This window comes from Octopus bimaculoides, chromosome 18 (genome assembly GCF_046866305.1).
Source record: "Octopus bimaculoides isolate indiv1 chromosome 18, ASM4686630v1, whole genome shotgun sequence".
Classification (NCBI taxonomy): Eukaryota; Metazoa; Mollusca; class Cephalopoda; order Octopoda; family Octopodidae; genus Octopus; species Octopus bimaculoides.
Genome location: NC_142945.1, coordinates 27,401,555 through 27,419,485, shown reverse-complemented (window position 1 = coordinate 27,419,485; position 17,931 = coordinate 27,401,555). Strand labels below are relative to the sequence as shown.

At 36.8% G+C, this 17,931-nt stretch overlaps 1 protein-coding gene across 1 annotated transcript in view; it reads right to left on the bottom strand.

Annotated features, from left to right (window-relative positions):
* The window catches only part of LOC106872047 (vacuolar protein sorting-associated protein 37A), a 56,587-nt gene extending 43,466 nt beyond the window's left edge, over positions 1–13,121 (bottom strand). Inside the window, exon 1 of the mRNA XM_014918886.3 lies at positions 12,914–13,121. Coding sequence (XP_014774372.1) covers positions 12,914–13,014 — 101 coding nt within the window. The 5' untranslated portion in view covers positions 13,015–13,121. The remainder of the gene's footprint in view (positions 1–12,913) is intronic.
* Positions 13,122–17,931: the final 4,810 nt, after the last annotated feature.

Here is a 17,931-nt window from a genome sequence, read left to right as displayed (position 1 = left end):
TGCACTACAGTTAGGAAAATATGTCATGGTGTACTGGGTTTATCTCATGTCCCAAATAGGTATGTAGTTAAGAACCATTATAAGTATACATAATACATATTTTAATGTGGCTGCATGGTAAGAAGTTTACTTCCCAACCACGTGTGTCCAGGTTCAGTTTCACTGCGTGGCACCTTGGGCGAGTGCCTTCTACTATAGTTTTGGGATGACCAAAGTCTTGTAAGTGGATTTGGCAAACAGATACTGAAAGAAGCCCATCATATATATATATATATATATATATATATATATATATATATATATATATATATGTGACAATTAGTTGGTTGTTATAATAAAACTCATAACAAAGTCTGCTCCGGCATCTCATCAGTTATTAAGACAAGTCATATATTATATCTATAGATAAATTCCTCTATTTACATAATATTGAGGCCTCATTCATTCTTTTGCTGTCATATTATTATTATTAATATGTATGTATGTATGTATGTATGTATGTATATATATATACATATATATATATATATATATATATACATATATATATATATATATATATATACATATATATATATATATATATATATATATATATATATATCTATGTGTGTATGTCTTTGTATCTGTGTTTGTCCCCCACCACTACTTGACAACTGGTGGTGGTGTGTTTACATTCCTGTAACTTAGTGGTTTGGCAAAAGAGATCGATATATTAAGTGCCAGGGTTAAAAAAAAACACTGGGGTTGATTCATTCAACTAAAAGTTCCTCAAGGCAGTGCCTCAGCATGGTCACAGTCTAATGTCTGAAACAAATAAAAGATAAAAAATATGACATTTTGTAGTATAAAATATGATTTGGAGAGTACAAAAAAAAAAAAAAAAAGGCATGGCATTTATAAAGCGTAATAAATACTGTAGGAAGACTTGAAAATGACAGAGTTATGTAAAGTGATACTAAGTTTAGTCAAGGAAGTAAGTTATGTAAAGTAAATGGAAATGGGACATTTCTAAAGAGTATTGAAAAGTATAAGGATTGTAAAGAGCTGTCAAATGCATGACTATAGTGCTAAAATTATCCTGTTAATAACATCACTCGAGATTCCTGAATAATACACTTAATTAATTAACAAAACGCTTATTACTAATTTCATTTTCCTTGGAGCCTGGTGTAGCCATCTGGTTTCACCAGTCCTCAGTCAAATCGTCCAACCCATGCTAGCATGGAAAGCAGACGTTAAACGACGACGAACGAAATACAATAAAGACAAATTGAATGAATTTTCAGTTGTTTGAATTTCTATGGATTACTATTTGTACAGTATTGTAGAAGTAAGCCCACCCACATTTCTGGCAGTATATTCTCAACAAGAAAATTGGTGAAGTATATTTTTATTGCAATGAAGAAAGAGACTGCATCCAAAGAAGAGGAAACAGGATATGGAAATTAAAAGTTTGAAATTTAAAGAAAATGGCATAGCTGGAATTTCCTTTCTGTTCAGGTTATGGAAGCATTATGGCAGGGAAGTAAAGTTGCTTTAAAAACCACTGTCACCGCCATCACCACCACCACCATCATTTTGACATTCACTTTTGGATGCTTGCATGGGTTAGACAGATTCTTTGTTGAGGCAGATTATCTATGGTTGGATATCCTTCCAATCAACAACCCTCACAGAAAATTGGAAAGGAATGATACTGCTTGTATGACAGTGATACTCATTTACAACAACCCCATGATCTCAAGACACACACAAATATATATATATGATAGCCTTCTTTCATTTTCTGTCTACCAAATGCATCTGCAAGGCTTTGGTAGGTCTGTGGCTATAGTGCAATGCAGTGGGACTGAACCTGGAACCATATCGTTGAGAAGCAGACTTTTTACCATACAATCACACTTGCACCTAAAAACTAAAGTGAAAAAAATAAAATAAAAAAAAAGGAAAAGTTTTTAACATTTAACCCTTTAGCATTTAAACTGGCCATATCTGGCCCAAATATTTCACCTGTTTTACACTCAAACTGGCTAGATTTGGCCTCTTACACCTACCCTACAATGTCATTCTAAAACTACACAATCATATCACTGAAATTTTGAAGCTATAAGATAAAGTACGATTAATTCAAAACAATGAGAATAAATCAGCATTGAAAAAGAAAAACCCCTTCGGTCATGAATGACCATGGGATTGCACTTAGAATGTTACCTTCTGAGGCATAAGTCCAGGCAAGTTGTTTTATGGAAGACTAGCAGTCGCCCATGCATACCAGCCTCCCTTCTCCATGCCACCAATGTTAGGGAAAGGCAAAGGCTGGTGCAACTTGGCGTCAGTGATGTCGCAACTCATTTCTACAGTTGAGTGAACTGGAGCAATTTGAAAATAGTGTTTCGCTCAAGAACACAACACACAGCCCAGTTCGGGAATCGAACTCACTGCCTTATGATTGTGAGCCTGATGCTCTAACCAATGAGCCATTATTTTGACAGAATAATCTGGTCACTAAAGGGTTAAGGAGCTAATTAAATCTGTGACAATTTTGATTTGAACTATACTAACAAGTCAATATGATAGCAAAAACAATACTTAAAACCAAAAACAGTCTCCACATTGTTTGACTAAATCACTGTTAAACTTCACCTCAAAATGAGTACATGAGATAATGTAATTAGAAGAATACTATTCATGAAATAAGATGGAATAGCCGGGGTCTGAATTCCTTCAAGGTCTACTTGATCAGAAATAACTTGGGGCCACAACAGCAACAACACTATCATGAAGAGTGCTTCTATAGTTGCTTGACATATTTTCATAAAGTACTGAAATCTAAAACAAACATTAAAATGAGGACAACATGTATTAAACGCCAAATATTTGAACAAAATGAGCAGATGGTGGAAATGAAGGTTGACTGCCAAATAAATAGATATAACCACTGCAAATGGTTATAATACTCAATAAACTTTACATTTGCAATCCAGATAATTCATGACAGATATTATTTTAAGCAGAAATATTGGTTTCAAATTTTTTGCACATCAACCCCAGTGATGAAAGGCAAAGCCAACTCCAAGAAAATGAAAAGCGAAGTTGACTCTGAGAAGATGAAAGGCAAAGTTGACTCCGAGAAGATGAAAGGCAAAGTTGACTCCAAGAAGATGAAAGGCAAAGTTGACTCCAAGAAAATGAAAAGCAAAGTCGACTCCGGGAAGATGAAAGGCAAAGTCGACTCCAAGAAAATGAAAAGCAAAGTTGACTCCGAGAAGATGAAAGGCAAAGTTGACTCCGAGAAGATGAAAAGCAAAGTTGACTCCAAGAAGATGAAAGGCAAAGTTGACTCTGAGAAAATGAAAAGCAAAGTCGACTCCGGGAAGATGAAAGGCAAAGTTGACTCTGAGAAGATGAAAAGCAAAGTTGACTCCAAGAAGATTAAAGGCAAAGTTGACTCCAAGAAGATGAAAGGTAAAGTTGACTCCAAGAAAATGAAAAGCAAAGTCGACTCCGGGAAGATGAACGGCAAAGTCGACTCCAAGAAAATGAAAAGCAAAGTTGACTCCGAGAAGATGAAAGGCAAAGTCAACTCCGAGAAGATGAAAAACAAAGTTGACTCAGAGAAGATGAAAGGCAAAGTTGACTCCGAGAAGATGAAAAGCAAAATTGACTCCAAGAAGATGAAAGGCAAAGTTGACTCCAAGAAAATGAAAAGCAAAGTCGACTCCGGGAAGATGAAAGGCAAAGTTGACTCCAAGAAAATGAAAAGCAAAGTCGGCTCCGAGAAGATGAAAGGCAAAGTTGACTCTGAGAAGATGAAAAGCAAAGTTGACTCCAAGAAGATGAAAGGCAAAGTTGACTCTGAGAAGATGAAAAGCAAAGTTGACTCCAAGAAGATGAAAAGCAAAGTCAACTCCAGGAAGATGAAAGGCAAAGTTGACTCCGAGAAGATGAAAAGCAAAGTCAACTCCGGGAAGATGAAAGGCAAAGTCGACTCCAAGAAAATGAAAAGCAAAGTCGACTCCAAGAAAATGAAAAGCAAAGTCGACTCCGAGAAGATGAAAAGCAAAGTCGACTCTGAGAAGATGAAAAGCAAAGTTGACTCCGAGAAGATGAAAGGCAAACATGACCTCGGTGGAATTTGAACATAGAACATAAAAATTTTTTTTTTTTGGCATGTTAACAATTCTGCCAGCTGTCTTATTTCAGGCAAAAATATTAATATTAATGAGCAAAAACAAAGACTTATGATAATGAATATTATAAAATGTTGAAAGCAAAGCACACAACAAGACTGATGATTCTAGAAAGTTACAGTACTTATAAGCATAATGTAAAGAAAAATGCCTCACAGCCACCACAACACCCTATCTGCTGGATAAAGCTTACTTATTAACTTATTAACCTTCAGCATTTAAACTGGCTATATCTGGGCCAAATACTGGTTTCAAATTTTGGCACATGGCTAGCAATTTCAGAGGAGGAGGTAAGTTGATTACACCAACCCATGTTATTTTATCAACCCCACAAAAGGATGAAGGGCAAAGCTGACCTTGGCAGAATTTGAACTCAGAATGTAAAGACGAATGAAATGCCACTAAGCATTTCGCCCAGCATGCTAACGATTCTGTCAGCTCACCACCTTCAGTTCAGCTTAAATATTCAACCAGTTTTATGTTCAAACTAGCTAGATCTGGACTCTCATTCTAAACATTCACATTATTGAAATCTCAAAGCGACAAGATAATGCATGATTAATTCAAAACACTGAATAAATAAGTATTACATTTGATAGAATAATCCAAATGTTAAAACCAACATCAAATTGAGTTAAACAGCTGTAATTATCATGTAATAGTCAATTAAAATCAAGTAACAGTTTCAGTTTATTCTTTATCATAATTTCTTATTAAAGGAACGGATTGAGATTGACAGTCAAGCCTCTTTTGCAACAGCAACAACAACAACAACTGTTTCTGCTATAGGCCTGGAATTTGCAGTGGAGGGTGGGGCTAGTCAATTACACTACACACCCCGTGCTTAACTGGTACCTATTTTATTGACCCTGACTTTGGTGGCATTTGAACTCAGAACTTAGTCAGAAGAAACGCCACTAAGCATTTTGTCTGGTGTGCTAAGGATTCAGTCAGCTGGCTGTCTTAATAATAATAGTAATAATATTAATAATGGTTTCTAAGTACATGGCCAGTAATTCTGAGAGACATGCGATACTATTGATTTGATTGTTACTTTATTTTGTTGATCCCAGAAGGATGAAAGGTAGAGCTTTGATCTCAGAATGTAAAGAGCTACAAAAAATACTGCAAGGCATGTTTTCTGACATTCTAACAATTCTGCTAGTTCTTCACTTTTAAAACAATGGTTTTTGATTTTAGACACAAGATCAGCAGTTTTTATGGGAAGATATTAGTTGATACCATTAACCAGTGTAGTTAGTCCAATATTTTATTTTACTGACCTTGAAAAGATGAAAGGCAAAGCCAACTTCAGCAGGATTTGAACTCAAGGTAAAGAAAAATAGAAAAAAAGAGCCAGAACAAATACCACAGAGCATTTTTTTAATGCTCTGACAAGTCAGTCAAACAACAACAACAACTGCTACCACTACCACAGGTAGTAGTAGTAGTAGTAGTAGTAGTAGTAGTAGTAGTAGTGGTAGTAGTAGTAGTTTTAATGTTGGAAGATTTCACAAACACTAGTACTTAAACAGGTTGCTTATTTTCCTACATCCAGAAAGATGAAAAGCAAAATTGACCTTGCATGATTTAAACTCAGGAGAACAGAATGTTGCTTTTAGAAAATATTGCAATATACATTTAGTTCATTAGTTTGCCGTACAGTTTATGCATCCTACAAGTTGACTTTGTTATTCATCGTTTCTGGGTCAATAAAATAAGTATCAGTCAAATATTTGATAAGGATGAGAAAAACAAAAACAACAACAGCTACTACCACCACAATCATTACTACACCAGGCAAAATGCTTATAGTGGCATCTCATTCATCTTTACAGTTCTGAGTTCAAATTCTGCTGAGGTTGACTTTGCTTTTACATCCTTTTGGGGTCGATAAAATAAGTACCAGTTGAGTACTGGGGTAAATGTAATTGACTTATCTCTCCACTCCCCGAAATTACTGGCCTTGTGCCAAAATTTGAAATCATCATCATCATCACCATTGTCACCATGGAAAACATGCTAACACAGGTTAGATGGGTTGGAGGACCTCATTTTGCTCATGTTTAATTTTTGGCTTGGTTCCTATGGCTGTAAGCCCATCTTACCACCAGCACTTTACAGAGTGTACTTGATCAGAGTAGGATGTAGAGGGAGCCTCTGTGTAATGGTTCTACATCCAGTAAATAACAGCTAAATCTTGAAATGACACTCTATCATCGTGATATGCGATCGGGGTGGGGTGGGGCATTAGGAGTGCTCAATATCTTAGATGGGTACATACATTCAAGACAATGTGATCAAGAGGATAGAGAAGCAATGTGATTCAGGAGATAGTTGTGACAGAGACCCAGGATATGTGAGAGGAAAGGAGAAAGGGTTTCATGGGTGGGAAAGTGAAATGGGATGATGACTGGTAGTACAAGAGGGGGGAGGATGAAGGTAGAGTTCTGGGTGCAATGTGTGTCTGTGTGTGTTTGTATGTATCTTTCATCATATTCTTTTAGTTGTTTCTGTCATTTGACTGTGGCCATGCTGGGGTACCATCTTGAAGGGTTTTAGATGAACAAATCGACCCCAGGACTTTTTTAAAGCCTAGTACTTATTCTATTGGTCTCTTTTGCCAAACCACTAAGTTACAGGGATGTAAGCACACCAGCATCAGTTGTCAAGTGGTGGTAATGAAAAAACAAAGACACACATGTAGACATATACGACAGGCTTCTTTCAGATTCCGTCTATCAAATACACTCACAAGGCTTTGGCTGGCCCAAGGCTACAGTCGAAGACACTTGCCCAAGGTGCCATGCAGTAGGACTGAACTCAGAACCATGTGTTTGGGAAGTAAGCTTCTTAACACGCAGCCACAAAAGATGTAAACACTGGTAAAAATAAAAAGTGTTGTTTGAAGTATGTCTGTTGGCACGTCAGTTTCAGATGCTGCCTTGTCACTCTCACCATCAGAAATACAATGAACCACTGGCAACATGTTGGAAAGCTGTAACCAACGGTGCTTTTGTTTACGAATTGAAATGTAAAATCCACAATTAAATCTGAACAGAACCCACCTCAGAAGTCCTCACCTTTTGTCAGTAAAAATCTTATCTGCATAAGAGATTGTCTGTGTGGTTGCTCAATCTGCTAGGAATAGCATCAAATTTCCCTTGAATCAGACCATATCATCTTAGGCCAATCTAAAAATGCTGAACCTTATGAAGGAGATGACATAGGACCAAGACATGCAGCACATTGCTGTACTCAAGAAGACCCACCCACCACAACAAAACAGATCCTAAAGCCAAGGTGCCACATAAAAAGCATAGGTGTGGGTGCTGGTGCCATGTAAAACACACCCAATACACTCTGTAAAGTGGTTGGCATTATAGGAAGGGCATCCAGCTGTAGAAACTGAGCCAAAACATGCAGTCACTATCTCTGCTAGAAATAACAGCCGAATCTCTATTATAAAGGAAAGAACTAGATGGATAAGGTAGACTTAGAGACACTATATCTGAAATAAAAAAAAGGCGAGATTGTCACCCATAACACCTTTTGTCATATATCAGCTGGATCAAGGTGAACTGGAAACAATATAAATAATAATTGTGTCTAGTTTGGACAAGGTTAGAAAATTGAAGAAGTTTAACCAATAAAATTGAGCCCAGTACTTGACTGGTATTTTATTTTATTGACTCCAAAATGATGAAAAGCAAAGTTTACCCCAGTAGGATTTGAACTCAGAATATAAAGAGGCAGAACAAATCATTTTGTCTGTTGTAAGAATTCTATCAATCTACTGTACTTTTAATAATTTCTAATTTAGGTAAAGGTAAAAGGCGATTAAATTGATCGCTGTACTTAATTGGAACTTTATTTTAACCCTGGGAAGGATGAAAGGTAAAGTTGGCTCCAGCAAGATTTGAACCTAGAATGTAAAGAGCTGGAAGAAATACCATAACACATGCCTGTGGCTAAGGGGGTGCACTAGACAGCATTGTCCTCTCACTATTCAATGGTAAACCCTCAGATTTAGAAAATACAGTTTACAAAAAACTTCCTATAATACATTTCTTGATGCCTAACATGCCTGTTGCTAAAGGGGTGTACTGGATGGTACTGCCCCTCACTATTCAATGGTAAACCCTCAGATTTAGAAAATGACAGTTTACAAAAATTTTCCTGCAATACAAATTAGCGCCCACCTAGAATATTCTGAAGCACCCTTAGGTGCCCAAGTCAGGTGATGGGCCCGCCACAAGGTATTTATTTTGTCCAATATGCTAATTATTTTGCCAATAATTGTTTCTAATATAAAACACACCTATTGACCTACCAGGATTGGAACTCAGTGTGAAGATAACCTGAACAAATATCTCACACTACAACAACTTAGCCAGTTTTAACATTAATAACATGACTATGTTATCTTTTATCCTTTACTTGTTTCAGTCATTAGACTGTGGCCACGCGGGGGCACTGCTTTGAAGAATTTTCAGTTGAATGTATCAACACCAGTACTTATTTCTTTTTAAGGCCCGATACTTATTCTATTGGTCTCTTTTTGCTATGGTATATCATAGCTTCATCATTGCAAAAACCTGCTTTTGTTGGGCACTCATTAACTTTATAACCACAATAAATGTCTTTCTTTAAGCTGAATTACATTTTCTTTAATATCACATCCTCATTCATGGCCTGACAAATGAAACTTGTGAAAATTCTATGGGTGAGGTAAAAGTAACAAACGTGTATATTATTGGACACGTCATCCTTGATATTGAAACAATGCAGGGCGAGCTTAGTATAACTCACCACTACAGCTGAGTAACATTCACACTAGTAAGAGACAGCATAATGAACGAAGCTGGTTTTCTAATTAAATATTGAGATACTGTGTCTCTACATATATCTTTTATCTTTTACTTGTTTCAAGTCATTAGACTGCAGCCATGGTGGAGCACCACTTTGAAGAATTTTAGTTGAATGAATCAATCCCCATACTATTTTTAAAGCCTGGTACTTATTCTATTGATCTCTTTTGCCAAACCACTAAATTATGGGGTAGGGGATAAATTCAGACACAAAGACACACAAACATACATATATATATGTCAGTAAATGTTGCATATATGACAGGTGTCTTTCAGTTTCTGTCTACCAAATCCATTCACACAAGGCTTTGATCAGCCCAAGGCTATAGTAGAAGACACTAGTCCAATGTGTCACGCAGTAGGACTGAATTCGGGCAATGTGGCTGGGAAGCAAGCTTCTTACCACACAGCCAAGCCTGTGCCTAGCTGCACAAAAGAAAACAAAATGATTAGCCCTCACATGCAAGCGAATGTGACCTGGTAGCTTGTACAATGGTTTCATTAGTTGTATTGGGTACCTATGCAGAAGTGAACCTTCTAGGCTCTCCCACTTTTGAGCCAATGGAATATTGAGGATGTGTGAGTGAGTGAGAAAGAGAGAGAGAGATCAGAAGTTGGCTGAGCAGATTGGAGCAAAGTGAAATGAAGTGCTTTGTTCAAAGACACGTGTTGCCTGGTGCAGGAATCGAACCCACAACCTAACTACAAAGCCGTGTGTGTGTGCGCTCGCTCGCGCGACAGGTATTGCTAGTTCGCTTCACACCGGATTTGATTCTACTTCAAGTTGGGTACGTGTCTTTCAGCATAATCATGTGAGAAAAAAAATTAGGTGGACTGCAATAGTAATTCAAATGTCTCGCTTTGTTATACTGAGTCACGGAGATTCTATTTGAAAATTACATTAAAAGTACACGTGCCTGTGAAAAACTCATTTCTCCACCAATTTAATGAGCAGATACTTCAGTTCTCAACATGTACGTATTTCTATGAGAGCAGAAGTCGTTTAGCTCCCAAAGTCAGGACATCAGATCTGATGATGGGGTATAATCTGAAGGAATTTGGGCCAATATTTCTTGCAGATTGTGCGACCACTCAAGTTTATATAGTCCGGTAACATCACAGATGAGCAGCAGTTCTATAAATGTGTAACTGTAATAAACATCTGTTGTAAATGTAGGTGGGTATAAAAACACCTTTTTATAAACTTACGTGATTAATTACAGAACACCATACATTCATACAAAGCACAAAACAACTGTTGTAGTTCTATTTCTCACCCACTGGCTGCCACTCTCAAGTGAGTTAAGTAGGTTCCCCCACCACCACCACAACCAACCACCCATCACCTCTTCGCTTTATTTCAGTTTCGGCTGTGATGTGTCATGCAAGCGAGTTCACTGTGATAATAGTTGGTGAAATTGTTGATGTTTTAAATAATCAAATGAAAGCTATGAGAAAAGAGGCGAAGGGTGATGGACAAATAAGAGGGGGTGCTAATTGTGTTGTTTAAAGCGAGGTATTATCATTGTATAGCAGATTTTTATTTTTTCTCGGGCAAAGAGCTGGGAGACAAGTTTGGGGGAAATTACAATGAAAGAGCTTAGCAGATGGAGAAAATCTCATTTAGACATGAAAGGAAAAGCAGATCTAACTTTGATTAAGAGTTTCAACTGAGAATTTATACATGCTAGTAGATGTGTGTGTGTGTGTGTTACGTAGTTCATTAAGAAAAGGGAAAACATAAACTGAGTGAAAATGTTTTTGCATGTGTATATGTGTAGTAGAAAATTAACATTAAATTGACGCAGAAAACTAAACTAACTTTAATATCAATAAATATAAAGAATTACAACTGAATAAAGACTGTGCGAATGCATATAGACACACACACACACATATATATATATATATATATATATATATATATATAATCTACACACATCACTCACACACATGTGTATGTTGGGAGAGAGATAGGAGAGTGTTGTTAAATGAAACATTCGTAAATACAGAATATTGCAAATATTAGAAGCATTTAAAACACACACATATTAAAACAAAGCAAGAGTATTCAGTGTTACAATGAATTTTTCAAACACACACATATATGCACACACATAAAATTTCGACATTTTCTGATGTGACAAGGAAATGTTGTCAAGGAAGTTAATTTTATATCTATGCGGATTGTGGGTCGCACTAAAACAACACAGAAATAGCAGCTATGTGACATCAGTTAAAATATTACTAAATTTTGTTGTTGACTCGCATTTCTAACAGGTTGAATGACTACCTCAGGGTCTCGAGGTTACTAGGTTGTTGGCATGCTTAGCCCCAGGTCAGCTCTGACTTTGTAGCCCCGAATATCTTGCCTTTGTCAATCATATAAAAAAATATAATTAGCTAATCTGTCCTTTCGCTATCTAAGGTGCTTGCGTGCAATCGAGGGAGATTCAGCTGCTATTTCTGGCAAGTTGGTCAACAACGTAGAGGTTTCTGGTTGGTTCGTACAATACTGAAGCGGAACTTCGGGAAAACCAAACACATTTAATGATTAGTATCGCTATAAAGCATAAAACAGATCGTAGATGGAGAATAAAGGGTGTGTGTATATATGTATAAATAATATATAGACTTGTATATATATATAAATATATATATATATATATATATGCTTATATATATACATATATATATAGGCTTATATATATATAGGCTTATATATATATATATATATATATATATATATATATATATATATATATATATATCTATAGGCTTTTATATATTACAATATATTGCAAATACAATCATATCAAAACCAGTGGCAGAAAGCGGCAGATTAAAGCTATTTTTTTTACTCAGAAGAAACAGGCCTGTCCAGTTTGCGTAGGCCGTGACCACCCTGTCTTTTAGAAGTATATCGGACCATATTATCAAATGTGTTTTTTTTCTTTATTTACTCATAATAAGGTATACTTAGAAGGAGATTTGGCAGCCATTTCTACCAGCCCGAACGGTTACACAGGGGCAACCCCGCTGACTAAAGAAAACCCACATATTTTAGAATCGTGACTGTATAAGACCTAAGAAGAATAAAGAGACATTAATCTCATAAACACGATAAAATAACGACGAAATAAATGAACCAACAAGGTAGCCTTTATGTGATCGATCAACCTGCTTAGAATAGCAGCCAAATCTTCCTGTAACTTCACATGGATACCCCTAATGCCGATCTTTGGCCCTTATATGACAAGTGTCACAGATGGAAAAGACTTTCACAGTTTAGGTTGATCTGTGGTTCAAAACAACAAATAAACAAAACGTGCTATTTATAAATATATTTTTGCATGTTGTTTAATAAAAAAAAGTGCGAGAGAGTGCTTGAATGACATCATGAAAATAAATAGGATTACATCACGTAAAGATATTTTCACTTGATACATACAATTTCAAGAAATTATCAAGAACAGCATATATATATGCCATTAATGTTTTTCTGCTCCATTTCTGGTGATCTATACAACGTCCGCTCAACAGTTTAGAGAAAATGTGGAGAGAAGAAGCTCAGGATGTAAACAACTAGTAATAAGATTGTGACAAGATATTTCAAAAATCCAAAGACGAGAATGATTCAGTTATGAATAGCAAAATAAACAGTGATCCAATTATTACTGGATCTCATCACTGTATTTTTGAAGATCATGAAAAGGAAGCCAGATTGTGGTGATTTAAAACGATATATCGCTGCGCTGGGGTGAAAGAAATATATAAATATATTTATATATCTCCATGTTTGAAATATAAACACGAGTAAAAAGAAAAAAAAGAAGAAAAAACTCTTACTTGGGGTTGACTTTTTTCAAAGACTCTATTTGCTTGTTTTTCTGAGCTTGAAGATTGGTCGTAGAAACGGCTTTAGTTTTACCCCCCAGTAACCAGTTCATGTTGTAATATTAAAGCCAGCAGCAGTGATAACAAAACTGTTGACAGGATCACTTTTACATTGGAACCTGACTCGCGATATTTCACTTTCCCATGCTACAATGATATCATCATCGTATTCTGTGTACTACGTCATCAGTCAATATACACAACTTATGTGACTCACTTATTTTTTTCTTTCTTTCATTCAAAGGGAGAAAACTTTCAAAAACTTTTACTTTGCTTCTCAAGACTTGATTTAATTAAACTTCCTGTTTCATTTTCAAAATAATCAAATATATTAGGGTTTGGAGAATGACTAATTTTCAACTTGATAAAAGAAGATGTCAGACTAATACTATCTTTCGTATATTTGTGAGATTTCCGTCTAAGATTTTAATTCAAATTTGAATACTGACAGTCAGTAGCAGGGGAAATTGGATGTTAAAGTAGAAATACATATTTATTTTATAAAAATAAACATTTTTATGAATGTTTGCAAAACTTAAGGCAGCAAATATTTCTCAGCAGAATAGATTACACAATATTTCACTAAGAATTTTTAGCTCCACTTATGTTGGAGAAAGATACATTCTTTTATTCTTTTATTTGTTTCAGTGATTTGACTACGGTCATGCTGAAGCACCGCCTTTAGTTGAACAAATCGACCCCCAGGACTTATTCTTTGTGAGCCTAGTACTTATTCTATCGGTTTTTTTTGTCGAACCGCTAAACTACGAGACGTAAACACACCAACATCGGTTGTCAAGCGATGGTGGGGGGAGACCAACACAGACAGACACACACACACACATGACGGGCTTCTTGCAGTTTCTGTCTACCAAATCCACTCACAAGGCTTTTGTCGGCCCAAGGCTATAGTAGAAGACACTAGTCCAATGTGTCACGCAGTAGGGCTGAATTCGGTAACATGTGGTTGGGAAGCAAGCTTCTTACCACACAGCCACGCCTGCGCTCGAACGCTTTTTTTCTTATTTATATATCTCCATGCTTGAAATATAAACACGAGTAAAAAGAAAAAAAGAAAAAAACTCTTACTTAGGGTTGACTTTTTTCAAAGACTCTATATGTTTGTTTTTCTGAGCTTGAAGATTGGTCATATGCTTGGGCACCGCCTTGAAGAATTTGAATTGAACAAATCGACCCCAGTACTTTTTTTTTTTAGAGACTGGTACTTATTCTATCGGTCTCTTTTGTCAAACTGCTAAATTATGGAGATGTAAACATATCAGCACCAGTTGTCAAACTGTGGTGGAGAACAAACACACACACACACACACACACACACACACACACACACACACACACACACACACACACACACACACACTCACACATGCACACATGCACGACAGGCTTCTTTCAGTTTCTGTCCACCAAACTAACTCATAGGGCATTTGTTGGCTACAGAAAAAGACACTTGCCCAAGGTGCCAAGCATCTAGACTAACTCTCTTCCTCATTAGTTGAGCTATGACCCTCTTGATAACTTTTGTCACCTGGTCTAATTATTTCTGTCTAAGGCATCACCTTTATAGCAGTTGACACCAGTCATAGGGTATGACTTTCTTGTGTACAACCTAATGAACTATATGGGTGACTAGACCATAACCCACACCAGCAATAATTTTTAAGCATCTCTGCAGCCATTCCTGATGGGCTGGGGGCTTTCCAAATCTTCATATTTTTCATGACTTTATCTACCAAGCTACTGTCTATTCAGATTGCTGATCCTTCAGTTAGAACCAGACTAGGCAGATTCTCCTTCTCCCTTGAGTTCTCTACATTTAGCAACCTTTCATAGTGGCACTCCCAAGCCTCTTTCTTTGCTAAGTCACAAACTGCAAGTGAACCATCATCCATGTGAACTCACTTCTCTCCAGCAACATCACAATTTTCCTCGACTCACTGTCTTGCAAACCAAAACACTTCAAGCCACTGGTCCTTATGCCACAGAACATTGGCAAACTTCTTCCTCTCTGCTTCACCCATCGCTAAGTAGAGCTATCTCCTAGCTTCCCTTCTAGTTACCGGAGATAGTTCTTTGCCCTTACAGTCCTGTTTCTTTGCTCTAATGGTCCTGTCAGCTACACTGTTCCATGACCATGTTATCCTAAGTCGTGTCGGGACTTTGCACTAACCAACAAATTTAGTCTGTGGCTCTCAGTAAATTGCCTCGTAGGAACTTTCAGTAACTCCTCCTCCTTCTCTTTAAATGCTTCAGGACGTCTTTAAATCTGTGACTATTCAAAGAGTCCTTAAGGTTCCAGAACCTTCTTTTCCACATTAGCTTGTTTCTTGGAATCCTTCTTGACTTAGTCTGAAATTGTTCATGATTAACCTATAGTGAGGCATACATACATCTTCACCGGGGAAGGTCTCTGCATTTATGAGCTACCATGAATCTTGCTTTCTGGTGAGAATATAGTCAATCTGGCTAGCATGGTCATTGGCTTTATAGGTTATCAGGTGATTGGCTGGATTCCTGATGTCGATTAGGTTATTCACATCAAAGCAATCTCATAGCCTTGTTCACTACTCACTTTGGGAGCCAATTCCATGGTCTCCATATACACCAGGGTAGACACCCAGGTGCTGCCCAACATGTCCATTGAAATCACCAACCATGAAGGTAAGGTCACTGTCACTTGTCTTTGAGGTGGCATGCAAAAGAATATCATAAATATGATTTTGTTCTTTTGGCAAACCCAGTTGGGGAGGCATAGGCAGAGATAATTGTTGCTAGTCTAAGCTTAAGTACCCTACCGCACACTCTGACGACCTCAATCACCTTATTGACCCATTTCTCTGCTAAAAGTATACCCACACCTCATACCCCATCACTGTTGCCCTCCCACAAGAATTTATGCCTATGCTTTTTGCCTGTGAGGAACCTGACTGAAGCTCTCCTCCACCTTACTTCTTGAATGCAACACACATCAACATGCCTCCGTTCAAGCATCTCAACAATCACATCAAACTTACCTTTCAATGTGCCTACATTGACAGTGCCAACTCTGAGGAAGTGTAAGTGAAGACAGGAGGTAACATTTGAAAGAATGTTTGCAATTGAGTGTTTGCCAACAGACATGTCATTTAATCTACCAGCATTCATATTACACTTGCTGCCTTCACTGGAAGTGGGTGCTATATAAGCATTAGTGCAAGCAATGTTAGTACAGATACAAGTAAATAACTAACTATCTAACTAACTAAATAAAAAAAAAACAAGTAAATAAATAAGTATACTAATTGTAAACTATGACCACTAGATTCAATACACTGCCCTTATGGAAACTCAGGAATTTTTTCATAATTTTAAAACTAAATCTTTGTATATATCATCATAATCATCATTTAACATCTGTTGTCCATGCTGGCAAGGGTTGGACAGTTTGACCAGGGCTGGTAAGTTGAGGGGCTGCACCAGACTCCAGTCTGATTTGACATGGTTTCTATGACTGGATGCCCTTCTTAATGCCAACCATTCCAAGAGTGTAATGGGTGCTTTTACATGCCACCAGCATGGGTGCTAGATGTGTGACACCAGTATCTGCCATGACTACGATTTCACTTGGCTTGATGGGTCTTCACCCTGGTCTGTATGCTATTCAAATGTATTCATAAAGCATCTTTTGTAATGTCCATGTGTCACATTGCAGTTAAAGGCTGCTAGTCACATTCTGCACAAGAAAAAAGTCCAAATCCAAGCTGCTGTACAATAACACCATACATCCTCTCAAACATCATTTGCTGATATCACCTTAGACTAAACCAATAAAAGTTTTCTTTGATCAAAACTGAACTTTCTGGAAAAAAACAAGTAAATATCGAGCCGACTGAACAAGTGACTTCTTAAGAGAACCAACCAACTAGAATGCTAGATGACCATCAAGCAAAAACAGGTTACCAAGTCTCCACCAGGAAGTCAACCAAGCAGAAAGCTGAACTTTGCCAAAACAGAAGATATTTTTAATCAAAGCAAATGATGTCATGAAACTTACAACCAATCAGAACTGGTCCTTGACTGTGGTCAACAAATAATGAAAACGTTTGACAAACAAATCAGATCGTCAGGAAGCCAACTAACGATAATGCTGGACTTTGCCATAACAAAATATTTTGACCACAAGAAAAAAAAATGACATCATCAAAATTACAACCAATCAAAACTTTATCCTTTACTATAAAAACCTATATATACTAATAGATTTGGATTTATAACATTTTGAACTCTAACAAGCGAACAAGGTGAGGCGACTCATGCACTTACACTGAAATTGAGAAAAGAACTCCTACATGCACCACAACAGAAACTGTAAAAAAAACTTTTTTCTTTATTGCCATCTTTTTCTCTTTCTTTCCTTTTTCTTTTTATAAAAATTCAATATGACTGAACTTTCAATCATGTATATTTGTTATGATTTTCATCAAACAATTACACTTATATTACTGTCTATCCCTGTGAAACTCATTGAAATTTCTGTGAACATTTGAACATTTGATCGTTTAAACTTGTTTTTCCAAATTTTACCTGGTAACTTTAAACTCACTGAAACCCTTTGTGAAAACCAGTTTGGTATTTGAATAAATCTATCACAAAATTTAAAAGTGACTACATGCTTTGAGACTCAGGTGCATTTTCAACCCCCAAAACCAACTCTCCTATATTCTTTCCTGCATGGGAATACATTTCTTTATATTTCCTTTACATCAGCACACCTGTTTCTGTCCTCTTTCTTGTACTTCTCTCTTCCTCTCACTAACTCTCTCCCTCTCTCTTCCTCTTCTCTCTCTCTCTCTCTCTCTCTCTCTCTCTCTCTTTCTTTTTCTTTTCCCTTTCTCTCTCTCTTTCTCACTGGGTAACCATGTACCTCTTTGATAGCAAGACATCTATTTCTGCCTCTCTATTTCCGTGTT